Below are 27,392 nucleotides of genomic sequence, written 5' to 3'. Positions count from 1 at the left end.
AGCTAACCTGCCCCCCCCCCCAAAGCTAACAGGTCTTTTTTTCTTTCTGAAATTCAGTCCTGTTACTAAAGCAGAGTGATCAGGACTAATCAGATAAAGACCATTTAGAGAAACAACTATGAGAACAGTCAAATCCCCACATACAGCTGTGCACTACACTCTCACTAGCATACATGTTTGTAACTGCAAGCTGCATAAACAGATAAAAAACTGGCTCATTAATTTTAACCACTTTTTAGAGTCTAAAGGATGGCATTACAAAGGCATTTGGTGAAATCCTCAAACGACTTGTATAGATCTCATCAGTGAAAAGGAAGAAAACAGAAAAACTCATCAGGATGTGAAAATAAGTTCTCATTTTGATTGCATCTTTCATTAAGTGAAAACTTCTTATAGGAATACTTCTTTAAAACACAATGTTTATATTACATTTTTCAGTTAATACATGACTGTGGAACTTGACCTCAGGGTGCCAATGATCCTTGCAGTCCATGTCAGTGTACCTAGGTCCATGGTATTTTCACTCTTCCTTGTGACAAAGCCTCCATTGTAGGCAGGGATCCATAGAGGCTGTACAGAAATGTAAACTGATTCTCCCTGTATGACTGAATATATAAATAGCCCCAAGATGTGAAAACTGCTTTTTTGCATTATTCGAATAATGCCATGCGCCTGATGGATACATTTGCAAGAGAGCAAGACTTCTCTTATGTTTAAAAAACAGGCCAAGACTCTGGAAATTTTTTGAACTTTCAATTCTTAATTCTTCAGATCTTATACATTTCTCTACGAAAGGAGTATTTTTTTTTTTTTTTTTTTTTTTTTTTTTTTTCTAATATCCTCTATCTATCTGTTCTATGAATGTACATTATGAGGTCTCTGGGGCAAGTTTTTGACCAGGGGTTAGTGCATGACTTATTACAATCATCTACAGCACCCTACATAAGACCAAGGTATTGTAACTGTATCATAACAAAAGAGTATACTGCATCAGTCTTGGTCAGTCAGGAATCACTGAGATTCTGTCATATCTATATTCCTCTTTCAGATCTCATATACTGAAGAATAAAGGAGTGATGCAGCAGAATTATGACTCTAGATTCTGATATAAAAAAAAAAATTCCCTATGCACCCCCTTAGTTGGAAATTCTTAGGAAATTCCATCTGAATACAATACTTCCAATTAGTCCCTGATGAATGGCTGCTAGTAAGATGAAGGAAGATTGATCTGCATATTTTAATATTTTCAACGTGAGTAAAAAAAAAAATGTCAGTGAATCTCTCAACATTTGAGCAGATAAAACTATTATTAATAACATATCCATTTATATGAACAAATAAGTGCTTTCTAGAGGTAAACATGTCTTCTAGAGGCTATTAAAACTCCATGAATTTGAAGAGTCTAAAGAGAAGCAGACTACTGTGTGCAAATGTCCATACTGTATGGATGAAGCTGTTGTTAAAACAATAGAAGAATTGCTTAGAACAATAGAAAAACTGTGAAATAACAGTTGCTCATCAATCACATACAACTTCCATTGCTCTTTCCGACCAGAGATAAAAGTGGACAGCTCATTGGTCAACTTCCAAGAATGGAGCAGATGAAAGCAAGGACAATTAATTACAAGATAAACCAAAACAAAAAGAAAAGTAAAAACAGACAAAAAGTCACCTGAATGTTAGTATATCTAATTATCCTAGAAACAGGAGGAATTCAACACCTCCTGCATGAAAAGGTAGTCATGCTGGACTGGTAGTAAGATACCACTGAAGTACAGCTTAGACATTCTTAAGAGCAGCTGAAGCGTGATATTGCTCAGTTCTTTGCCTCTAAAAGACCCCTAGAATCCAAAATATTTTGTTAACCATAATGAAAGATATCACTGGGGAAAGAAGGGGTTGGGAGGTGAGGAGAGGACAGGGGAAGGGAAGAGGAGGGAAGGGAACATTTCAATTCTTCGTAAGAAAACAGCTGTTCACCAGTACCCTGCATCCAGAGATGAAGGAGAATTTGCCAGTTCAATGAGCAGAAAAAACTTTGGAGATACCACCTGTTGGGACTTAACACTGGAAGCTAACAGTGGCATTAGGAATGCCTTAAAAGCTGGCCTTCCTGAATTGATGATCAACAAGCAAGTCCAGGCTTAGGCAGGGGGAAACACATTCCCTCTGGGAAACGCTGTGCCCTTATGCCTAAGGATACAAGGAAAATCAGACTGCTGTTGGGTATGTGTGGATAAATGTCCTGCAAATCATGCACTCAGGGCTTCCAGGCAGCTCAACACAGAATTGGTGTGTTTGAGTTAGGAGTTTGCAAGCTCCAAGAGCCCTGCTTCCATATGCATCCTCAGGTGAAGCTCAGGGATGCCCTTGCCTCTTCTTACACACCTGGAAACCGGTAGTCTCTTCAGTCTTTGAGCCAGTGCCCTGCTTTTCTTCCAGAACAATCCCACCAAGTTGCCGACTCAAAGCAACATTCCTAGTGTTTTCTGCCTTGGCTCCCAGACTAATTTGGTCCTCAGGAAGCAGACCTGTAAGCCGACTCATCAGGAGATCTGGAAGCCTGCCCAAAGTATTGGACACGGTGAGGCTGCCCTGGAACATGAAATCCCGGGAATGTTTTGCAGCTGCTGCCTGAAAGCTGACATGGAGCAGGACAGCAACCAAGATGGACATTTTAAACCAGTTGGCAGCTGTCAAGATCTTGCAGACTATATTTTGTATTGGAAATGGCATGAGGCATCATTTCTGAAAATTAATTTTTGTTTGGAATTTCTGGCTCAGGGGAGAATCTTTCTGGTTTGTTTTGAGATTTTAAAAGATGAATCAGAATGAAACTAAATTTCATAAGGTGAATTTCCCACAAACTGGAAACCATGAATGTTTCTTAGCCAACTCTTCTTCTATCTGTAGCTTGAGCAAAATAATCAACCATATTTGTATTTGGATGGCGTGGGGATAACAGAGAATACTAACCTTTAAAGGCTGGTGGCAACTTCAATACACTTAAAATACAGTGTTTGAAGTAATGCAGTGCAAAATATTGCTTCTCCTTAGCATAAAAATTGTTCTATCAAAATCTTTAAATACATTTACATTATCATTAACTTTGCTTACAAGGCAGGTCTGTGGAAGGTGGTAATAGCATTTTTGTGAAGACTTCCCTTTTCCTGCTTTCCACAAACTCTTGACATTCTTACGGGAGAAGGGTCCCCTTAAAATTAAAGTCAATGCCCCAATGATAGAGTGTGACTAAGAATATTACAGTCTACTCCTAAGTATGTTAATCATCAGCTGTGGAAGGATCTCTGAGACATCAGATCATACCAGCAATAGGGCTGCAAAAGCAAAGGAGAAACCATGCCTTTTAGCAGAGTGCTGGCTAAGTGAACTGAACCACACTGCTGTGTCATCAGCTTGTCTACCATGTAACGATCTGCTAAAAGTGTTGAACTCCTAAACTTACCGTGTGGCAAAAATTACACAGAATCTCTCCTAATTTGTCATTGTTTCATCCAAATGATGAGGGGGGGAGGGAAGGAGGAAGGAAAGGTAGCAAAAAGTAAAAAAAACCCAACAAACCAAAACAGCAGAAGAACAAAACAGAAAATGAAAGAAGGAAAAAAAATCCCAATACTTCAAAAAATAGTCATCCCTCCTTGCCTTAGGCCTTCCTGTGTCGTCATCTAACCACTAACTCCCCTCTTAAAGAGGTCTCTTTAGAATGCCTCCCATTTTTGGTTACTGCAGGTCTTTCACACTATTTCTCAGTACTTTTTTCTTTACCTTGTATTGGAACACACTGTTTTGTTGGGAAAGTGTGATCAACACAGCTGATGAACCATAAGTGAAGTAGCCAAGAATTCAAGCTTGATGCTTTAGCTTTGACTCTCACTTTGTACAGGTGAGCAACTTAACACCTTGGAAACCTGAGGGGTTTTTTTTTAAAAAAAAGTGCAAGTGCCCATTTTTCATAAGACACTATTAAATACAGCTTTATGGGTGCGCTTAGTACTTATTTTCCCAGGAATAACATTAGCAATGCTTGAAGGGGCCAGGAAAACAGATGTGTCTTAGTGCTGGCAGAATAACAACATTCCAAGGCTGTTCTTTGTGTTCTTTCAGTGCTAGCTTTCCAAAGTAGACAGAGTCAGCTCATATGCATTCAAATTATATACAATTATGATTTGGTATGGATTTGTACTTTGACACCCTCTTACAGTTCTGGAAAATATATGCACTGGAAGTTTTCAGGGCTGGTGTATGAATTTTAATAATTTTTAGGGCTAATAAAGACCAGGCCAAGTGAAAAGCAATTCACATCAGCGGAGAAAAAAACCTGTTAATCAGTCTTGTCCTCGCTATCAGTGTACTGATTGTAAATAGTTTTAGACAGGGCTAAAAAAAGCATAGCAGGAGTCTCAGCTTGATAGAGGAGTATGCTGTAATGGTTGTTCTTGATACATTTTTTCAGGTTAGCACATTCTGGGAAAAATTAAAAGCAAAGCAAAATAACAAAATCTTCTCAACTTCCTCCCCTCCCTCTAATTCTGATAGAGAATATGAAGAGAATAATCCAGGAAGGGAATAAAAATTGGAGAAGACATTAATACATGTACAAACACCCATATTTCCTCCTTATGAATGCCCTTTATATGACAGAGCTGTCCAAACAGCACTTAAGGAGTAACAGCAAAATACCTGACAGACAGGCATGATAAGTTATGGCTCAAAACGTTTGCTTGCCAGACAGAAAGGGTGACTTTCTTTTTTTTCCCTGAAAATCCTTTAAGGTAAACTCACTCCATGTCTGCTGGCATGCAGCCATTTTTCAATAAATTCATATTACAATGCTGTATTTCTAATGGATTGGGTATGGTGCTTTTCCATTTTGCTAATGAGAAAAGCTAAAGGCCATTACTTGTTCTGATTGAGATCCCAAGGGAAGAAATGTGATGTGTATATTACCAGGCCATACGTAAAGGAAGTATTTGGCATTTCTAATCAATCAGATGAAGGGTAGACAGAAAAAGTCTTATCCTGCAACTGCAGAGGAAGAAGATATAGGGCGAAAAGAAACCATAGAAAGTGTCTTTAAAAGGTGACTTACGGGAATCAGTATAATGATATTAGTATGATCAATGACTATGGTTACTATCTGGGAAGGATGTAATTACCAAAATGAAAACTTTCAAAGGGAAAGCCTGATCAAGGGCAGAGGTACTGTCATATTTCTCAGAGCACTGTCACTTCTCATCCAGGCAATGTATTACTATGTCCATCACAAGCATTACCATGCCATGAGGCTGTGTTTTCCTGTGGTGGGAGCAGACCCAGGGAGTGAGGGGCTGAGGAACTTTGCGTCCAGCTCAAAAACACAGGTAAGTCTTGCCCCAAAAGCAAATTCAAGACAAGGAAAGACAAGGCTGGGAAAAGGGAAAATAGAAGAGAGAAAAGTCGCTGTCATGGCTGGCTTTAAGGAATGTTTTGCAGTGGTGCACATTTAAAAACCACTTCAAGTGAAAGAAAGGAAATGCTGTAGACCAGTGACCTATTCATCATAAAGGAGAGGAAAAAATTTAAAAACCACTTCAAGTGAAAGAAAGGAAATGCTGTAGACCAGTGACCTATTCATCATAAAGGAGAGGAAAAAAAAAAATGTACCAAGATATGCACTGCTCAGTTTGCAGAAGGTTAGTCTGGAATATCCTCTAAGACGTTTCAATATGCAATTGCCACATGTTTAATTATGATGGCATGGAATTTTTCAAATTTATACTTGAATGAAACACAAAGTTGAGAGACATTTTTTCATTCATTTTTCAGCGGCTGCATAGTTACAGCTTGAAAATGGAACAAGATAGATGTTCCAAATAGCAAAGGAAATGAATAGAGCTTGGAGATGAGCGTTCTAAGAGAGGACAAGATCCTTTGATTGTGTCACAATGCGTAGTAAGAGCTGTAGACATAGTTTAAACAATATATTAATTTCAGAGAATATTATAAATCACTCATGTACATTAAAACTGACAAAATTCTACCATACTATATCCTCTCAAATGGAATCCCAGATCAATGAAATATTACTGTCAATGATGGCAAAATTATAACAATTGATAAGGCCAGTAGGAGATCTTTTAATGCAGTCTAGCCTGTACAGGTAAGCAATCCTGGCCTCTTCTAAATGCCACAGCCCAGTCAGAGACTTGTTCTTCTCAGGAGGATCTTGCAGAGTATCTATTTCTAGGCTAGGTTGTCTATTTTGGTTTTTTGATGCACTTCTGGCTCTGGCATACGGACTGACTGAAAAGCTCAGACATCTTCCTTTTGCATTGGTGCTGTGCTGTGCAAATATTTGCAATGGAGAAAGTCCTAACTACACCACAGATTTTCTTGTCCAAGAATATGCCAGAGATGAAAAAGTGGCCATTATTCCATTAAATAAATTTATATCAACACTTTCAAACCATAAGACTTTGCATGATTCACCTTACAAAGAAGATCACTGCTGACATACTAGTGTTATACTGAACTCCCAGGCCGCACTGCTAAAATACAAATTAGCAGAGTTAACATTTAAAAAGTGTAAAACTGGCTATTCCCGAAGCTGAATAAGGGCATTTGTGGATTCCTCTCACTTAGTGGCTGATGTCAGGGACAATGAATTTAATCTTAGGATGGAGGGGGGGTGGGGGATGATGGTCTGCCAGCCTGCCCAGCTGTAATATCCCCTAATAGCCTGGAAGGAATTGTAATTGTGAACTGAAACAGCATCTGCTTAACTGTCATCCTAGCCTCAGGACTGGAACTTTTTGCTTGTTGTGAAGGATCATGAGAAATACTACACAGAGCATGAAGATGAAAACAGAGCGAGATTAAAACCATTAAATACAACCACCAAGACACAGCTGTCCATGCTGCTAGTGAACTCAAGGAAATATAAATGCCAAAATATATTTGACATTCATGATGTAATTTGGTATGGCAACTTAGAACACTGAGGTAACTGCAAACTTCTAGTTTAAAATATTTTTAATTATTATGGTGGACAGATTATTAGAGAACATTCAGTGAGAAGCAATTAAGTTTCACTGCTAGGCAGTAAAGCCAAATCTAACTAGAACTGGTAAAATCTTCTCTTTTCTTACTGAGAAGAATGGGCCAATTAGTTCAGCTGTCTTGACCAGAACAGCTTATTGCAGTCCATCACACTGAGAGTCTGGGCTTTGCTTTAAATATACAGCTGAGCCATCCCTGGGTTTGAAACAGGAGCTGCTGTCTGTACTACAAGAAAGACTACACTGTATGGAAGTAATTTTCCTCAAAGGGAATCAAAGGTCTTGCATTAATTTGCTTATTTATTTAAGCGATGCTATAGGGTTTAATTAATATTTTTAAAACACCTTGAGAATATAAATTTCAATATAGGTGCTGCTGCTGTTATTCTCCAGTTGTTTCCTGCTTCAGAATGTCTCTGAAAAGACTGGAGTCCTGTTCTATTTGGGAGGAATAGCAAATGCTATAGATCCCCTCCTGTGTAATTTGTACTTCCAGAAAAAAACCCAAAACTGTTTGGCAGAAATCTGCAGGATATGTGCAGATGCAGTTAAATACTTCCATAGAAACTCCACAGGCCCATAAACTGAACTGCCTAAAAAAAGAAGCGCTAACTAACGGTAAGTACTGCAGTTTCTTAGTTTACAATGGGACTAGCTCTGCCTGCAAAGATCTCTATAGAATAATTACAGACCAGAGACACTAATCCATTACACTTCTGTGCCAGACTTGTAATTGCGATCACCTAAGTATATATACATACATATCTAACTATTCCTTGGAACACATATCTAATAGTGTATGAAATAAAGTAAAAATCCTAATATTAAAAATAAACTCAAGATGATGCCATGATTCTTAAGCCATATTTTTTTCTTTTGAAACACAAGAAAATATAATGCTGCTCATTACATTTGTACAAAAGTTAATGAAAGAGAAAAGTGGATTTATAAGCCTTGAAATGCATAATTCTTTTCTTTGCCTTCTGTAGCAGGTTAAATACTTCAAATTTTTCCATCAATCATTTTCTGATTTCCAACTCTAATACAATTTTTTACAAACTCTGATACAGTTTTAAACAAAGGATAGAAATTTCAGGAAGGTCAGTGGTCTTCTGCTCTCTTCAGGCACAAGTTATACAAATAAGGAAAGAGAACCTCCTCCTTCAATGGCCACAAACTGAATGGAATTTTTTGCTGCAAACTATTTCTCTATGTCCCATAACACATCCAGGAAATTTGAATTTGTTGTTACTTGCTTTTTTTAGTTTTAAATAAACTTCATCTAATACAATAATCTTCTAGAAGGTGTATAGAAAACCAAAATAAAATGAATCAAATTATGGTCACTTTGATGAAACAACTATTTATTACCAGAAAATGAAAATTTCTGAGATGAGTTCATTATCTTCACAGGAAATCAATCCTACTAAAGCTAGTTAGGAGCACCTGCATGTTAAAAGAAAGGCAGCAAAATAGCTTTTGTTAAAAAATTACCTTTGAACACTAAAATTTTTGAGCACCGATTTGTATTCTGTGGATAAACTAGGCAAGGTTATCTGTGGAAATATCATCATAGCCAAGTACTCACTTCACCTTTTTACTGTATTTCTGTCACTCCGATTTGGACCGTCAAAAATGGTCATTGAAAAAAGAACAAATACAACCAATTTTTTAGTCCAATGCAGGCATTTTAGGTGGAAAGTACTGGCAGTAGAGCAGAATTATGGTAAAACAGAAGAAAGTGAGCAGTCAGGTGCCTGGTTGAAAATAACATCGCTTTGGAAATCATACATCTTTGGTCTATACTGCAAACCCTGCACACAGCTGTGGTTGACAGGCCAGAGAACACAAAAAACGTGAAATTCTTGCATTAGTGAAATCTGCTTGTGTCATATAAATATTATACTGACTTGAGGAAAACCCCCAAGGGAAACACAGCAAAGGAAAACAGGAGTTGAGGTTGGCGAATGCACAATTATTTGGACATTCAGATACTAAACTCTTAAGAAAGTGTCTGTTGTCGTATTACAACTGCTAAAATTAAAAAGGCAAAATTAGAAGCATACAGGTGTGCCTATCACTTTCAAAAGTCATGAAAAATCCCAACGGATAGAGTAGTCCTCCACGGGACTGACCAGAAAACGATGTGCCTCTGAGATACAATTGCTCCCTAGACCCATCCTGATGTGGTGCAGCTCACCTCTGCCATACAGTAAAAATCTTTCATGTTCAACAGTCAACCTTGCTAGAAAAACAATTCAATTCAGCAAACTCCCAAATTCACTCAGTGCACCTTGTTACAGCTCAATGAAATGTGCTGACTGAGCTGTTTCATAGTAAATATTAGGGATAGTAGAACTCTCCTCCCAAATTGAGTCTTTTAGAAGCAAGAGGATTCTACGGCACCGTAGCTCTGACACAGAATCACCCATAACTCACAGATAATAAAATACCATCAGAGGGCACAGAGGTTATTGCCATCAGCAGGTCCCTACGGAATTGTAAATCGTTTGAACAAAGCTTACCCTTTTCTGAGAACTTCAAGCTAAAATCACTGTATATACACGATCCCAGTGTCTTACACAATGTATGAAGACTGTACCTTTAGCTCCTTCGTTTAACCTTGCCTCACAAATGAGTGAACCCTGACCAGGCTGCTCTTTCCGGAAGAAAATAAGAAAGATACCTCAAAAGCACTGGCAATTTGTCTTAAGGGAAGTTTAAACCTTTGGGGTACAAGCTTGCCAGCCATTTGATAAGCCATGTGGCTTAACTGTGAAACGCACTGTGCGCTGAAATTCAGCGGGATATTTATGGGAAAAGGTAGTGAAATTCAATGGAATATTATTTTTGTGAGCATCTGCAGGTCTAGGACTTTTCCCAATACACAGGTTATGTTATTTCTGTCATCGCGATTAAAACATGTAAAATGCTGAACATCCTTCAGGTTAAATTTACTTTCAACTCCACTGTATGTGTTTTCAATAATGTGGCAATGTGTCACCTTCTGAAACACTGCAACATCTGCAATACAGTGTTTCTGTGAAGTCCCAGTGCCCCTGGAAGTAAACTTTTCCCTATTAGAGAACACTGGATATGTAATTCAAAGGCTGCTGCTTAGAGCAGAAACATGTAGCTTAACAAAATGTACCCATCCTTTTGAAAAAAAAAAAAAAAAAGCCAAAAGTGAGTAGTATACTTACTAATCCACACAACACGTGTTGAAATGAGTCAATCTTACCTCTTGGTCCCAAATGTTTTTTACTGAGTGGATACTGTGAATGGTCAGTTGAAACATATGTTGATTCTTTGATTGTGTAAACTTCAGACATTGCAAATAAAATGTTAATTTGATACACAACTCTTTTCTGTGTTTTGGTACATCATACTCAGTAAACATTTTTAAAAGCTATTATAATTTCCTGAATTCTCAGTACTTAAATGAATAGAAAATAAAAATTAAACTATTATTACTTGTTTTGAACTGAATTAACAATGTTTCTTTGAGATGACAAACAGAGGTTGGAGATGAAAAGAGGCTGTTAGACCATTGCTTTGGTTTTGTGTCAACACCTGAAAGTGCCTCCTGTGGATTTTAAGGTGTTTGGCCCAGTTGAATTCTAGATGTCCCAGACAATGACTTTTCTACGGTTCATTTCAAATGCTAGTCTACCTCTTAATATATTAATGCAATGCATTAAAGTTATGCTTTCTCTGTTTTACTTTCAGATCCTTTTATTAGCATCACTAAAACTTTCTTCTCCTTTCCATGGATACCTTTCACGCACCTACATTGTGTTGTAAGCCACTGTTGTCTTTCACCTTCATGCCCTTTTCTTTCAGCTAAAGTTTACATCTGCATTTGAAGTTGATACAATCCAAGTACTGGCAACCATCAGTAAGACAAGAGTCTTAAGCTCTGCCAGGGGAGGTTTAGGTTGGATATTAGGAAGAAGTTCTTTACAGACAGGGTAATCAGGCGTTGAAATGGGCTGCCCAGGGAAGTCCCTGGAGGTTTTTAAGATGAGACTAGATGTGGCACTTAGTGCAATGGTCTAGTAACCACGGTGGTAGTGGATCAAGGGTTGGACTTGATGATCTCAGTGGTCCTTTCCAACTGGCTGATTCTATGATTCACCTTAGACAGAAAAGGTATTGTGTGAAGGACTGCAACAGTACTTAGCAGAAACTAGTTGTTCTTCCGTATAATTTATCATGTTGTTCTTCTCCACTGAGGATACAATCCCTTCAAGGTTTAAGGGACTTCTTGCTGTGCCAATGCACACTTGTAGCATGTGGAGACATGACTACAGGACTGTTTCCCAGCTCTTGGAAAACTGTGGAAGCAGCACCTCTGGGAGACACTTCTTGCTTTTCACATGGCCATGGTTCTGAAAAACATCCTTAACCTTTCCAAGATCCTCAAACTTGCCTTGTATTACACAGACCCCACACAGCTTGTCTGCACCACTGATATTTGGATTTATTACTTCTCTTGAAAGCCATATTCATCATTTCTGTCAGAATTACCTGAGACTTCTTTAAACACAGGCAGGACAACAAAACCCAGTTTCATTCTTGTAAGGCAAATGGTTCTGTTCTTGATTGGAAAATGGAAAATCCATTTCAAAAACAGAAACAAGAAAATCAAGAAAATACAGATGACAGGCTGGACATTTAGAATACTTCTGTTTTCCACCTTTTATTGAGTTTGCCAGTTTTAGGTGTGGGAGAATGTTTCAAGAATTATTTTCAGGCTTTTTTAAACTATTATTTGTTCCTCTTTTCTACTTCCCTCTCTGTTAAATAAAGAGATTCCTTCAGCTAAATCTTGTACAAATCACTAAAGCAAAGAAAGTGGAACTAAACCAAACTTCTCTTCCCCAAACCTGCCCTGTCATTTGTAGCATCAGCACAATTTCGCATGAACAATTTCACATAACCTTTTTTTCCTCTTAAAATTCAAAGTTGTTAGGGGAACGATCTACCAGTAGTTAGCAAAATGAGTTCACAATCTTGGTTCATCTCTACAGAGATATGAACAAAAATTTCCAGGGGTATGACTACAGGTGAGTGTTTTGGGGGAGGATATTCTGTAGACGTCTAACTATACACCAGACACTACCACTTTTATGGCTTTTGGTTTCTATTCATTATTACAAAATAAAAAAGTTCATTTTTTATGCAGTGCACAGCTATCATTAAAAAACCCTATTCTTTGGAAGAGGTGGCTTTGAACTATACTGCTATTGTCCTTCGAAGTGTCAACAGGTGGCACTTCTAGAAATCCCAAAATAGAACTGCAGCAGTCATATTTAAGAAAATATGTGAGAAAAAAAGCCTCTAAATGTTCTAGTTCACAGTTATGTGAAGTCATCTGCACACTGATTATGTGAATGAGATTTGTTTGATGATGAAAATGAAGATATATTAGTTATGGCTCTTCTGGATGATATTTTTTGCTTTGCTGATCCATCACTTTTGCTTTGTGTTGCTGAGCATTTTTATCACTAGAATCAGGGAATCTGAAAGGGAATCTGGGTTAATGTCACTTTGAGTCAGTAGCTGATACCTCAAAGAGAGGCAAGGAGTCCTCAACAAATGCATTTTGTTCATGTGTGGAAGTGTTGTGTGAAACTAAAATTTAATACAGAATAAAAGCTACTGACATGCTGGGCTCATATGAAGTGCTGCTTGAACAAAAAATGGAATTCCCTCCATCTGTGTTTATTTTCCTTTAATGTTTTCCTTTCCTGTCTATGGCAGGCAGTGGCTTTTAAGGTACATAAATGCAAACAGTAAGCCACTACCAACAAAGGTAGGAAAGTAAAACTGAGTTCAAAAGAGAAGGAGGAACACTACAGAAATAGGATTTTATAAAGTCTATTTATTCAAAAATACCATCTAACCACAGCTGTGGTCCAACACAGACTGTGGAAGCCATGTTGAAACAGTTGATTAGAAAGAGTCTCATCTACACAACAGCTGATCGGCCCAATTCTAACACAAGTCTGTGTAATTTCAAGACGGTTCAAAAAGGGAAAAGATCGCATCTTTCCTTTCTCACCTTAGCAGGTGTTTGGCCTACACTGTCAAATTAAGACTTTTTTCTGCCCTGCTGTTGCATCCACAAATGTTTCCTTTAGAAACGCTGAATCTATTTTTTTAAGGTTGCTAACCTCTTTGTCTCAATAATATTTAGTGGCAGTGGATTCTGCAAATCGTTTAAATGCTTCATGAAAAAGTTCTTTGTTTCCTGTTGATTGCTTTCAATCTGGTGCTTTTCCATTGGACTGTATCCCTTTTTTATCTCAAATTATGCATGAGGTAAATAGGAGCTGCCTTTCAAGAGACTAGGAAGGAAGGTTCAGGAGGAGTTATTTGGTTTTTATAACTCTTGAGAGACCTTATGCTGTTCTTCTGCTTTCCGACCAGAATATTTTTTCCTTAAATGGATCTCCTGCCCCAGACAGCTCCATGTTGTTAATCACTTGCATTTGCCATGGACCTTGGCTGAGTAAATGGATAAGGAAGATCTTAGTTTCAGCCTGAACTAAGCTATTTCATTTGCAATGGATTCAGTCCTATATTTTCCACCCAAACAGTAACTGAAACTGTCAGTCAATAAATAAAATAAAAGAGTTCTAAGATTAACACCTGATAACATGAAAGGCACAAGACTGCATAGAAACTTTGCTCCTGTAACTCTCCAAGGACCTTGAGACATACAATTAGAATAACAGAGAGTACTTTTTGAACAAGAATCAGCTCCATGTAGCTGTAGTATGTGCAAATAGAATCACAGATTAAACAGGAAAAAAATCAACCCTATCTAACAAAGCAGTTATTCTGCTGAGGCCTTCAGGTGACATTTTAAACCACTGGTGACTGTGGAGTATCCAAAGGAAATAAAAGATAAAAACCTTATAACAAGCTTGTTGTTCCATTGAAGGGTTCTGGAGATATCATCAAGCTTTGCTGGCAACAAAAAGAACTAACAAAGTGAAAGATAAGACTGATGGACCTGCATAACAACCCTGTTATTCCACTGAGAGATTTCGGTGATACTATAAACCAGGAAAACTGAGTTAGGGTAGTTTGCAGCAGCAACAGGATACCACATGTCAGTGAAATTCTTCCACCTGATTGCATTTTTAATACAGAGTATCTAGAACAATTAAACACTTTTTGTTGTCGTTGTTGCTTAAAAAGTGCAACGGAGAACTTATTTTATAAGTTGCCTATTTCTAAATTAGAAACTGAAAGCGGAGTGAACCATCTGCAAACGTGAAGAACAATTAAGCAGCACTGTTGAGCTAGCAGTTTTAGTAAAAAACCTGGCTTCTACTCACTCTTCCATTGCTGTGGGCCTCAAAGATTTAAGATGATACAAGGCTACAGTGAGGCAGTTCCAAAACAGAAGGAGAAAAAGCTGGAATTACCCCTCTGCCAATAAGGACTAACAAAGGCTGCCTCAGACTGTTGAATGAAACTGGAACCCCAGCGGGTATCTGAAATGGATGCTAACAGCAGGAAGGGGAGGGAAATCCCGATCAAGAAAGCGCAGAGCAGCAAACTTCCTTCAGGAATGAGCAGCAGAGGAAAAAGAGAAGGGCAAGTATTCTTCCCACTGAAGAAACAGATTATTGCCGCTTATGGCCAAATGTAGAATTGCTGAGCAACAGGGACTGAAAGTAGTGATCAAACTGCTCAGTTTTTATATTTCTAAAGGTTTCTGTATTATATCCACTCAGGCATCAATCACAACTTTATTAAACCACAAAACAGATGTCAGATCAGTGGATGGATCAGAAACATTCTGAATGACAGGCTGATGATGGAACAATTCCAGCCTCCATACATTATTAAACACATACTAATGCTGCTCTTTCAGTGCTACCCTTACAGACTACTCACTCTATTCTCCCTCTGCAGTACCATTTTTAATAGCAGACCTAATTGTTGATGAATATTACATTGGAAAAACAAGACTTACTGTAATAAATAATAACTAACTAGTAAAAAAAAAATTCGAGCTTAAAACCAGTTGTCTGTCTTCACATTATGCCTTCTGTCATTAAAATTTTATTTTAATGCCATTGTAAGAATTGAGACTGGGTTGTCACTAAAATTTTATTTTAATGCAATTGTAGGAACTGAGACTGGGTTGTCAGCCTTAATCAGAATATTCAGAGCTATTGGCTTTTTGCTATAATCTTTATGTAACTTAAGTTTAGGTTTTCTTTACATATTTGCCCACAGTCAGCACACCTACGTAAATGCTTTTTGCTCTTTTGAGTGAAGAGGTATGTATGAAAAATACATATAAATATGGCAGAAATTGTCTCTCTGGCAGACTGTCTGCTTAACTCCAGATTTCAGGCAGACTAGGGAAGTGATCAGAGCAGAACACTTGCCTCTCAATTCATCAGCAACATAAACTCTATTTTCACTGGTAGAAATCAATTTGATTTTCACAAAGGCAGAAAGGAATTATGTTCTTGGTGGGAAGAACTGGGAGATACAAAGGCTGTACAAAATTTTGCCACAGCACAGGAATGTAGGGTCAAGTTGCCATAAATGGCAGACCCTTACTTCTCTTCCTCCAGTGCCCTATACCATCCTTTGGCATTGAAATCAAGCAAAGATGGATTTGCAGCTTTTCACTTGGCCTGCTGGCTTGATAGCCTTAGTGTATCCTCTTGATGAAGGAGTGTTTAATATAGCAGAGATGTCTAATTTTATCCAGACAATGAAATAATAGATAACAAATAATGTTTAAAAATATAGTGAAATGAAATTAAATATGCATTCTTTGGGGGTTTTAGGGAGAAAGGAAACTTGTCCCTATTCATGGAAAATGGTTTCCTAAACAAAACTATTTGTGCTTTTTGGGGAAGGCTTTCCCTAGCACAAGGGAGATGCAGCTGGCTATGAGTGGGTCTAGAGGAAAACTACTCTGTTTTGACTGCTGAATTGCATGCTCCCAGCTGGAAGTGAACAGCCCTGCCAGTGTTAAGCCAGAAATGCCTGCCCTGGGCAGGTGACTAAATGATCAAGTGGATGAAGGCAGCTGCCCCCTGAATTCCCATGGGTTTTAACATGTGCTTTGGGGCTGAGAGATCAAAACTCAAATCCAGTTTTGGTGTCAAGGCAGGAATTGGCAGAGGCTGCTGTTACCTGAGTCACTTGCCTCACCAGAGGGCTAAAGAATGCTCCTCTGTAAAGGGTCTCCCATCTGAAATGGCTCCAGACTGGACAGAGTATTTTAATCTTTCAGAAAGCATCAAAAGGCAGAGTAATTCCCACAAGATACAAAGCTGTATATGCCTTTATGCTATTTCTCTAGCTCACTCACTAGAGAATAGATTTTCTGTTGAAGCAATGTTTTAGAAACCCAGTGTTCATCCTGAATTGGGCAAGTGTGGAAGTGGTTTTGGAGCCAACTCTCACTTAAGCGACCACAGGGGTCTGTTTCAGCTGAAAAATATATTATGTTGATTAGCAAAATGCTTTGTCTAAGGAAGTGAACATATGAAAGCCTTTTAATAAAAACTATTTTGCATACTGCAAGCTTTTAAATTAAATTGGGACAGAGTTACAGCCAACACTGAGCAGAATTGTTTGTGACTTTTTGCCTCGTCTGCCTAAAAAATCTGGCTGTTTCTTGAAAGATAGCTGGTGGCTCTTTATGGCACCCTGTTGCACAGTTTTAAGAATAGAATTTAAAAGTATATTCAGAACAGAAATGTATCGTTTATGTCTTATATTTCCCATAAAACTTAGTCCTGCTGAGGTACTCACAGTAGCATGGTTTGGACTTGACACAATTCTTCATGCTTTATGCTTTCAATGCTCCTCTCTCTTGACCAAAATTCATAATTCCAAAAAAATGAAGTAAAACTATCTCTAAATAAATCATATCGCTAAATATGTTTTGTTCATCACAATTTTTTTTCTGTAACAGAATACATTAGGAAGAATGAATTTCAAGTCAGGATGGATACATCCAACAAAACTGCTACTGGCAGCCCAAATCCTAAAGTTTTCCTATAATTTCTGATAGGAGGAATTTTGAAAAGGAGGAATTCTCGATGACCTCCATGATTATCCTGCTTGCACAAGTAGTTTGACTGAATGTGGTACTGATGGTGTTTTTATCAAAGAGAAATCCTATGTGTGGTAAAATAGGGTGTCATTTGAGATGCATGGAAAGCCTATGGATATTGTAGCATTCACTCTTCCTTGCTCTTTAAGTTTTCTGTAAACAAATTAGGAGTTTTAAAGATAGAAAACATAAATCTGCATGGTATCCCTCTAAATGTATTTCAAGAATTTATCATAGGGAATGCTGTGACCTTGAAAGATAAGACTGTGTAAAGAGTTAGGAAAAGAAAAAAAAGATTTTCTTTCAGTTGCAGTAACATAAATTCAGGATATTATTATCACCTATTAGAGGATCCATTACATTTCAGTCCTTCCCCTGACTCCCCAAATGGGTTTGTTCCTATAAGCACTGTAATAGTGGTCTCTAGTCAGAAGAGAGAATTACCTGGGATTTTTCTAGTTTGTATTAAGGTTGTGAGACAATGTGTGCAGAAGACAATGTCTGTTAAGAGTTATGGAATTGAAAACGACAGACAGAAGAAAAAATTCACAGGAGCTGCCCAACAGCACAACCAGAATTCATTTTCCATTTCCTTTCCTTAATTTTTAAACACACTTTTGAATCACAATAATTACACATGCAGAAATTCTCACTAGTCCTAGTATTTCTTCCATTTCATTAAGGGAAAATTACTTAGATTAAGTTTGAGATATAATTCTTAGTTCTTTTGATTGTTGAATGAAACATTTAAAATAACAGGAATAAACAATAAGCCATCTTACTTAAGTTTTGGTAGAAATGAATACAGAAGTCTTAGATCTTAACAGAATTTTTTTAAGGAAGTGTGAAAAGACATTGGAGTTAGAATTACATTCAACAGATAAGGAAAAAGGAGGTGAAGGGAAGAGGATGAGGAAGTGAAGACCTAAGTGAGTTAAATAACTTTGTACAGATGTGATGTTATTCAGAAAGTTATTCAATTAAAAAGAAGTTGGAAAACTCTGTTTTTATAGATTAGTTTCAAGTAGTACAGTGGTGAAAAACATTTGTAAGTGCATAACAGATCTTTCATGTAATTATTGTGTAAAGAGTGTGTGTGCTAAAGACATAGAAGTGTAATATTTATGCCTGTATTTTCGCAAAAATTTACCTGTACATGCAGCGTGCACACATTCACATGTCAAACCACCATATATTGTCTGTAGTTGTTGTATATTAGGAACCTTTAGAGAGCTTCAATAATTTTAAGTAAGAGTATTTTTTGCCTTTCTCTGACTCTGGGAGAGTTAATTGAGTCTGACTTACACAGTTTAAAAAAAAATTGTTGAAATATACATATTTAAATATGATATACTGGCAACACAGCTGGCCATCATCAAAAATCACATTTCTAAGCCTGGAACAAAATGTGTATGGCTGGCTGTTATGGTTTAGAAGTGAGTAGTGGATCCTACCAAAATGCCAGAACTCCTGTCTCCCAGCAGTATAAAACTTTTTAGATAGACAAGCAAATAATTTCATATTAAAATCCAAAATGATAGAGCAGTAATTCCATAATTACAAGAGAATTAGTACAGAAAATTCCTGCTAAGTACAGAGCAGATTTTGTTGACCTGGTATTTTACTACTCATACTACTTTGTCATTTCTGTTCTGTAATACCTAATGCTGACTATATGATGGTGAAGCACTGAAAACCCAGGAGTAATAAATTACCTTAAGAAACTCAGAAACCAATACATGTTTTGCAATATAGAAAGCAAATAGTGTAATCTATGATCTTACCGTTCCTGTTGTGCCCAAGGAAAGGTGGTTCATCTGCTGGGTCAGAGGGCCCATCATGCTTGCTGGCTGCATTGACATAGTGTGGTCCATTGTTGGTGTTATCACAGCACCCTAGAAACAGACATTATTTACACTTCAACCTCTTACTTTAAAAAAAAAAAAAGGCAGCATTCTCTGAATGAGTGAACCTGACTGAAAACTTGACATGAATCTTAAAGAGACTAATATATCTGTCAGAGGAAATATGTTTTGTTCCTATTGACAACCAAGCTACACACATATATTATTTGTACTGCTAATGAGGCCATTTTATGTCAGTTCCAATTAAGTGTCATTTTTTACTTCATTGCTTCTGACAAACAAATGCATATGTTCTTTCTATGATGAATGCTACTGTACATTGCAAAACGCCTGTCATTTCCATTTTTCCATATCCTATATAGAACAATCTTACAGACAGAACACATATGTCCCCAGTTTTCTAAAACCTTCAGTCTCAGAGATCTTCAACCTATTATGGTAATTATCTTGGATTTTTCCAGTCACAATTAAGAACTCTTACTCATGACATTTTATAGCTGATTAAGTAAGACTAGCTATTGACAAGTGAGTTTGGTAGTGATACCCATTTAAAACACATAAACAATGTTTAAAAGCATTTTTCGTCTCTGAATGAAAAACAAAGACATTAACAACAAAGAGCATATGAACTAAAGCAAAAACAAGACTTTGAATAAAAAATGAAACAAAAGACATTCCAGAGAAGCTTTGGAGAGAGAACTTCTTTGCCATTCATATTCCTTGTTTTTTGCCCTCCCTCTCCCCAAGATCCCATGTTGGCAACCTCATGCCTTAGTGAAGTGTTGATTCTCTTCAGTTCTATGGAATACAATGCTATTTCCTGTGTTGGTTAGAGGAAGTCAGTCAGAAACACTGGTCTGCTCTTTTTTGTGCAGATAGTGAAATAGGGAGGTATTTCCAGCTATTTCTTCATATGAAATAATAGCTTTACTTAGTGCATATGCATGTTTGCATGCAGACATCACAATTTGCACAATCACATTATACTACAATTGTGGAAAATGTAGATTAATGTATCTGTTTAAAATAATTGATTTCTTTTTTCCTTTGAGCTTATTGACTAAATCCACCTATAAACTGGAATTTAAAACAAACTAGTTCCAAAACCCACAGCACACCTGTTCTGAAGTGTCTGTCTCACATTTACATAGAGCTATGTTACTGCATTGCCAAGGATCTCATAGAAAGCTAAAGATTTCAAATTTTCAGTAACAAATAAAATAAAATAAAATAAAAATTCCAGGGAAATACCAACTGAATTTTTTCTCATCTTCCAGCAATACTTTTTTTATGCACATCCTATCTGAGAAACATAGTCTCTCCAGTCTCTGTGAACTCATTACTTGCATGTCCTCGTAATATCCTCAGCATATGAAACATATATACGCTTGTTTTATGTCCCATAGTAGATTACATTTCTTGCATTGACAAGAGTCCCTAGAGAAATCTGGTAAATTACAGAAGCTAGCCTCCACAGAGTATCTGTCATGATTCCAAATAAAGGCTTATAAAACAAGCTGATCAGTGTGCACGTATCAAACCTGCAATACTTGCAAACACTTTTGCTGCTTTCTTGGGTAGATTAATTTGCACTGATTTACATAGATTAATTTATTGATTAACTCATTTAATGAACTACCACAGTGAAGTCTTCCCTTTTGCTGAAACAGTCTAAAAGCAAATCTGTGGGCATACACCCATTCAGGCCATTCAGCAGTCCCTGCACAGCAGAATCAGTGCAAGAGTCTGAAAAACCACCATGCCCAAGGAGAATGATGTTCTTCCTATGTGTTCAAAATCTGTGGCCTGGGATACCATGCAGCCAGACGGGGTCTTAGGGTTTGGACTTCACCTGCACTTTTTGATTGCAGGAATCATAAGCTTTATGATCAGAATGATCATAATTTTACTGTACCAAACCATAAGCGCTCAAACTAAATTTGTCAAATGATAAACAGTTCCCTCTACGGGCAGTTTGGTCCTTCAGCTCAGACATGGAGAATTGCCTCAGGGCTCTCCATGACAGACAAGTTGAGCTCCCACTTGTGATGTCGAGGAAGGTGATTCTCCCCTTCTCTGCTTTTGTTAGACGCTCCCTGGAGAAACATGTCCAGCTCTGGGGGCCCGAGTATGAGGAGAATGTGGACCTGTTTGAGAGGGTCTAGAGGAGAGCCATAAAGATGATCAGAGGGCATCAATGTATACAAGCATCTGAAAGGAGGGTGTCAAAAGGATGGAGCCAGGCTCCTCTCGGTGGTGCCAAGCAATAAGACAAAAGACAATGGGAATAAAGTGATGCACAGGAAGTTCCATCTGAATATGAGGAAGAATTTCTTTACTGTGCAGGTGACTGAGCACTAGAACAGATTGCTCACAGAGGTTGTGGAGTCTCCCTCACTGGACATATTTAAGAACCTTCTGGATGCAATGCTGTCAATGTGCTCTAGGATGACCCTTCTTGAGCAGGGCGGTTGGACCACCCACTGCAGCAGCCAGAGAGGAGACATATCATTGCAGCAGGGTTGGACGAGAAGACATTTAAAGGGCCCTTTCAACAAAAACTATTCTATGATGCTTTGTGTGATGCAGTAAGCAGAAAGTCACACATTCATCACAGCTTCATGCAGCATCACACTGCCAGCAATAGTGGCTGCAATTAATGTAGGATGTCCCAAAGCCTTAAAATACCAAGCCTTTTTTTTGGAAAAATGCTTATTGCAAAGGTATGGTTGGAGGAACCTGCTGTGATACAGATGTGACAGACTGATAGCTGTGTATAAATTTAGGAACCTGGAAATGAAGAAGGGGCAGCAGTGAAGGAAGTCTTATGATTTAGTGTAGCAAACACTAGTGCCAGACACGCAGCAGAAAAATCTGATGGTAAATGTCTTTCAGCAACTAAGTAAGCAAGACAAGTATTGCAAATAAACTATTTAAAAAAATATGGACTGGAGAGAAAATACATCGGGGACAAAAACATGTCTCAGAGATAGCAAATATATTATTTTTAAATTGAAAAAATATATATCCTAGTCCCTAAATATATATCATTTAATAGGTTAGAAAAAAAAGTTGGGAAAACAAATCAAGTTTTTGCAGCTTTCCTAAGGCAGCTTAACATGTTTGAAATTGACACTTACCTAGAGCAGAGAATTACATGCATTTTCCAGATTAATAAATCACCAGAGTTTGCAGAAGCTTCTCATGATCATGTAGGAAAAAATTATACTTAATTAAGAAAATCTCGTCTGGTTGTTAGGATGACATCCAGTCTCCAGACCATAATGCGTTTCATGATACATGCTGTCAAGTCAATTCATATTCAGTTTATTTAGAGGTAGAAGACAACATCTTGCATTAGATGTTGCCATCATATTAAAAGTAATTTCATCCTTTTCAGCCTATAGTAGGTGTTTACTGACAAACAGTTGACTACTGGCAAAGGCTACAGCAAACATATTTTTCGTCTTCATCTGTCTGGATGTCTGATTTTACTGAGTTTGTAAGCTGTATAGAGAGACATCTAGTATTGCATAATACTACTTCAGACCCAGCTTAGTTGAAAAAAAACTGCACAAGAAATTATGATGAGGTTTTTGCCACTACCTTTGCCCAAACAAGTGGTTGGTCTGCCTGGTTGCCTCAGTATGATTACTTTTCTTTTTCATAAGTCCTGCGAGGAACTGGTTACTATAATGACTTCTACATTTGTCAAGATATTCTCGCCATATGACTTGTCATACAATTCTGTCGATGCTATAGTGGCTTTAAAAGAAATTAACAGGACAAATAGTAGGGAATTACTGGTACAGGCAAAAAAAATGCATGATCTTTGCAACACTGTGATACATCCAAGATATGCTGACATACAGACTTTAATTCCTCTTCACTTTATTTGAAAGACCTTGCTGTTTTAAAATGCTTTAAGCTCTGTGAACATACCTTTACTATTAGAAAGTGAATGCATACATTTCAGAATATAGTCTATCACTGGCAAAGAACAAAGTCTGACTTTATTAACTACAAACACTGTACAACCCCTCTATGGCAACAAACTGAAATTACAGGAAGGACAGCAAATATAGTTTGTTTATTATGTTAAGTAAACTATCTTTAAGCACTTGCCAATAGCAAAAGGCATCAGCAAAAATAAAGTCTTTGTTGGTGCTATGAAACATGCCATCTTTTGTGAGTGGAGGGTGGGAAAGTGACATCAGAAATAAAAAGTGTATTAGGAGGCTTTAGGACCAGAGAGTTCACTAGTTGAGAGATGCACTTAGGGGCCAGTGGGAGGATGGATTAGTTAGTCATAGCTTTCTACAATAACAAACTGTATTAAAGAGTTCTATTTTATTCCAGTGTTCTAATACTGATATTGTGCCTAAGGGGCAAATACCAGCTGAATAAATAGTTTTTAAAGCTTACAGCAAGCATCTGCTTATTTTGTAGTTTACTTTTTCTTTATTTAAGAAGTTTTAACAAGTTAACCATACTTAAAAATTCTACTTTGTAAATGCTGGCCAATGTAAAGCCAATAAGCATTATAGCAGCAAACTTACTTTTCAGATTTGTTTACAGACACATTGTGCAGACATATAAGCACCAGGTCATTCCATCTGAAAATTTTTTACTCTACTACCAAGTGAATGTCTTTATGTTATTGAGAACATGTTGTTTCTTGAGGTTTTATTAAACTGAGTGAAAGGATGACTTTCCTTACACTTATCAGACAGACATGTCTATCAAGAATTAATAGGAAAAAAATCAACATGCATACTTTTTTTGCAGATAAATATACTCTCTCTGCATACTGAACAAATGATGACCATATTTCTATTGATTCACTGTTCTATCTAGGTTGTCTTGTCTCATTTCCTTGGGCTACTTCTAACAGGCAGCAATAAAAATGGGGTCCCCTTGTGGGAACAGTGAGCCTAGAGAACTACTCTGAACTGGCTGGTAAGTGACCAAACTTGCATGACAATTGCATGACAATTGTAGGAAGATTAAAGGTAGCTTTGAAATCCTCTCTGTCCTCTGTCATCAACTCTGCTGAAAATACTTACTGATATTCCAAAACAAAGGAGAACCTACTTTCCCTTTTTCAATGAAAAGTTAGCAAGTGCAATTGCCTTGGCATTTGCTAGCTGATCAGAGATTAAATCATCATTTGAGTAAGATGAAAAAGATCAGAAAACATCAGTTAATAATGTATATTCTGCAAATCTTAGGATTTGGTTTCATTTCACTACATTGTGAAATTTAAAAGCTTGATAAAAAATGTGATAAAGTGAGCAAGGAGGCCAAACCCCACATTAAATTAAAGCAGCTTTAACTTTGGAATACGCAAACCCTGATATAGACCTTCATCAACTCTGAGTCCTGCTTCTGTACTGAGTATTAAACTACAAGTTCACATCGCAATATTTCTAATCTTGGGCGTAAATTCAAATTCTTATCTGACATCCCCTTCATAACTTAGTTGAATTTCCTTGAAGCAACAGACATACTTGCTTTCCCTTCTCATTTTCTTGCTGTATATTTGTGAACTTCTTTCCTCAGCTGAAAGTATATGTCATAGGTGCAAGAGAGTTATTGCCCAGAGTAACTGTTCTTAAAGGATTAAGAATCCAAATATAGTGTGGTAAATAAAGAACAAAGGTGACCCTTGTGTATGCACCACCTTTCCTACAACAATAGCTAAGGTTTTTGATGGTTTCTTTCCCATTTTCTTCTTGCCTTTCTTTCCTGTCTATTAGTTTGAAATACAGCTTTTGATAACATACTGATATTAGCCTAAATGCAGATTAAAGGATATAGAAATGGGAACATCAAGAGATAAAGAAAACACAGTTGATTCAATAGGAAGAGTTTTATATTAGTAACTGCATGCACAAATAAAGCTGTACATGCAACTATATTGTACCAGTTAATAAATGTATTATATCAGGCAGTACCAGCGTGATTTTATGTCAGCAGTTTATGCATCTAACGGAGTTGACAAAAACACTAAATTTCATAGCATACATCTGTCTGTTAATCTAAAAGGATTTAATAAAAAGAAATAGCATTTCTATTTCAAGCAAAAAGTTGCCTCTGTTACTCAGTGCCTAACATGATTTTGCATGGTGACTTAAACCTTTCCACCCAAAATGACATCTCAAAAAAAGGCCACTGAAGAAAAAAATATTTATGAAGGGAAAATATGCCTGAGTTGCTACAGGGACTCTGAAGCAGAGATTGAGGGCTCCATGCTCTATCTCTGTCATTGCTGCCTGCACATGCAGGCTGGACCACAAGCCCATCTGCTTCACTTTAGATTGAGAAATAGAAGTTTTCATACCCTTCTCCAACTTACTCCAGGAATAAAATAAAATCACTAGTATTACATGCCTGAATAAATATGAGCAGTTTTGCTGGGGCCTGCTAACAGAAAGGAGGCCGCAGCAATTAGGGAAAGACCTGTTGCAGTGGGGTATTCATTCCGTCAAGTGCTGGAGCAGGCAGAGAGGCCATAAGCAGTTCTTGCTCCCTCGTCTTGACATATTCCAGAAGAGAACAAGAAATCACATTTCTTTTGATTTTTTTCCTACTCTTTACTTCAGTTTATAAGTGCACTTGGCTGTATGATGGCTTTATGTAGCCAATCCACATAACAGTGCTTTTGTCCTGTCAAGAACAGCCATCACTAACAAAAGCACCCTCACAACTCTCATGTTAGGTTTAGCATCCACAGAAGACAAAGAAGAAATAAAGAGATGGTGCTTTGCCTGGGACATAACCACTGTAATACATCAAATCTTCTCCTGCCCTTCCCACTATCAGATTTCACATAGGAAATATCCAAAGGTCTTTTCAATCCATGTCAAAATAAGCATAGATTTTAAAACTATGACATTATTAGTGAAAACAAATCTTTATTTCCTGCACAGAACTCCTGATCTATACCTAAGTTGTATACAATATATGCTAAAGTGTTGTGTTTGGCAACTCCATTCTGTTTATATTCTTATATATATTTTCTGATGTGGATGAAATCCTTCCTCTAGGGTCTCCAGTGGCTCACGTGCCATCCTAATTAATGGGAATCAGGTGTCTCTTTCCTGTGGACTAGTTTTTCTTAGAATCAGAATGGAGTTTCATCTATTAAAGCTAAATCCAAATAATATTTCCTCTCAAACAATTCTGTTGTATTCTCTCCCTTCTTGCCTATAACCAGGCATGAAAACTGACTTAATGGCACACCCTAGTTTTAACAAGGTGCAGAATAGAAATTATCAAACAGTACAATTAAAATATGAGCCAGCACCAGTCTTTAGCTTAAATTTTCACTTCCTTGCCCTACTGGGTTCAAACAAAACTTTCAGAAAGGATGCTATATTTGCATCTTCAATAGTCTGATTTTACATATTCATACACACACACACATAATTACATACGGAAAGACAAATGACATTGCCATTTATATTACACACACTCAGGCCACAATGTTTTTTCGATATGTGGATGTTTATTTTTTTTTTAACATTTGAAACTCTCAGTCCAGGATTTACTATGGCAAAAGTAATTAAAAGCACCAGTGACGAGGTTTCAAAACTCTTGTTCATGAGCAACGTTTCATAAGTGATGCATAAGAACTTCTGATATTGGCTGAAAATACTTAGTTATTTTATTTCACTCAGGGAAACATGCTCTAAAGACAAGAAAAATGCTTAACAGGAAGATTTGCCTCCAGAGCATGTGTTTGGGTGTAGAGGTGCAGAGCAGGTTGGTGGCATGTATGGCATCTTTAATGTGGTCGGACCAGGCTCTCTCTGGGTCTCAAGTTTTCCAGGCAAGGTGAGGCAGTCCCAGCTCTTTGTGTGCTCCATGAAGGCACGACAACATATATTTCATTGGACCAAATAACTGATACACTGGAGTGTTCTGTGCTTTTCTTTGAGATTTAGTACACAGGTAATTTGCCAGGTACAGAGAGTGGTTAACCAGGTTAGGGGAGGCAATGTCTGTGATATTTCTTCTACATGCACTTCTGGCTTCACCATTACAATGGTCAGTGACAGGGCAGCAGCTGTGATCTGTAACAGATGTGCTGTTTCATTTCCTGCCCAAAACCTGGAGGGGCTCGCACTATGTAAGCTGCAATCTAGCAGCTGTGCTGGAAAGGTTTTACTCCTTAGAAGGACAAACACTGACACTGGGAGCCATCAGAAATGCTGAGGAACTGGCTACCAACAAGAAAAAAAAAATCAAACAGAAGAGAAGGCTGGTAATATAACCCTATGTATTAAGGGTATATTAGAGTTCAGATGACAAAAATGACACCCTACACAACTGTAGCCAGAAGAAAATGATATGGCT

The 27,392-nt window shown here is 37.5% G+C and overlaps 1 protein-coding gene across 5 annotated transcripts in view; it reads right to left on the bottom strand.

Moving 5' to 3' along the window:
- RBMS3 (RNA binding motif single stranded interacting protein 3) overlaps positions 1-27,392 on the bottom strand; it is a 711,089-nt gene that overhangs the window by 19,725 nt on the left and 663,972 nt on the right. For all 5 annotated transcript variants that reach the window (XM_017817961.1, XM_017817959.1, XM_017817960.1 and 2 more), the window contains one exon: positions 18,951-19,061. In XM_017817961.1, coding sequence (XP_017673450.1) covers positions 18,951-19,061 — 111 coding nt within the window. The remainder of the gene's footprint in view (positions 1-18,950; positions 19,062-27,392) is intronic.

This window comes from Lepidothrix coronata, unplaced genomic scaffold (assembly GCF_001604755.1).
Source record: "Lepidothrix coronata isolate B3197 unplaced genomic scaffold, Lepidothrix_coronata-1.0 Scaffold64, whole genome shotgun sequence".
Classification (NCBI taxonomy): Eukaryota; Metazoa; Chordata; class Aves; order Passeriformes; family Pipridae; genus Lepidothrix; species Lepidothrix coronata.
The sequence above is the reverse complement of the archived record's forward strand: the minus strand, read 5'-3'. Positions and strand labels throughout refer to the sequence as shown.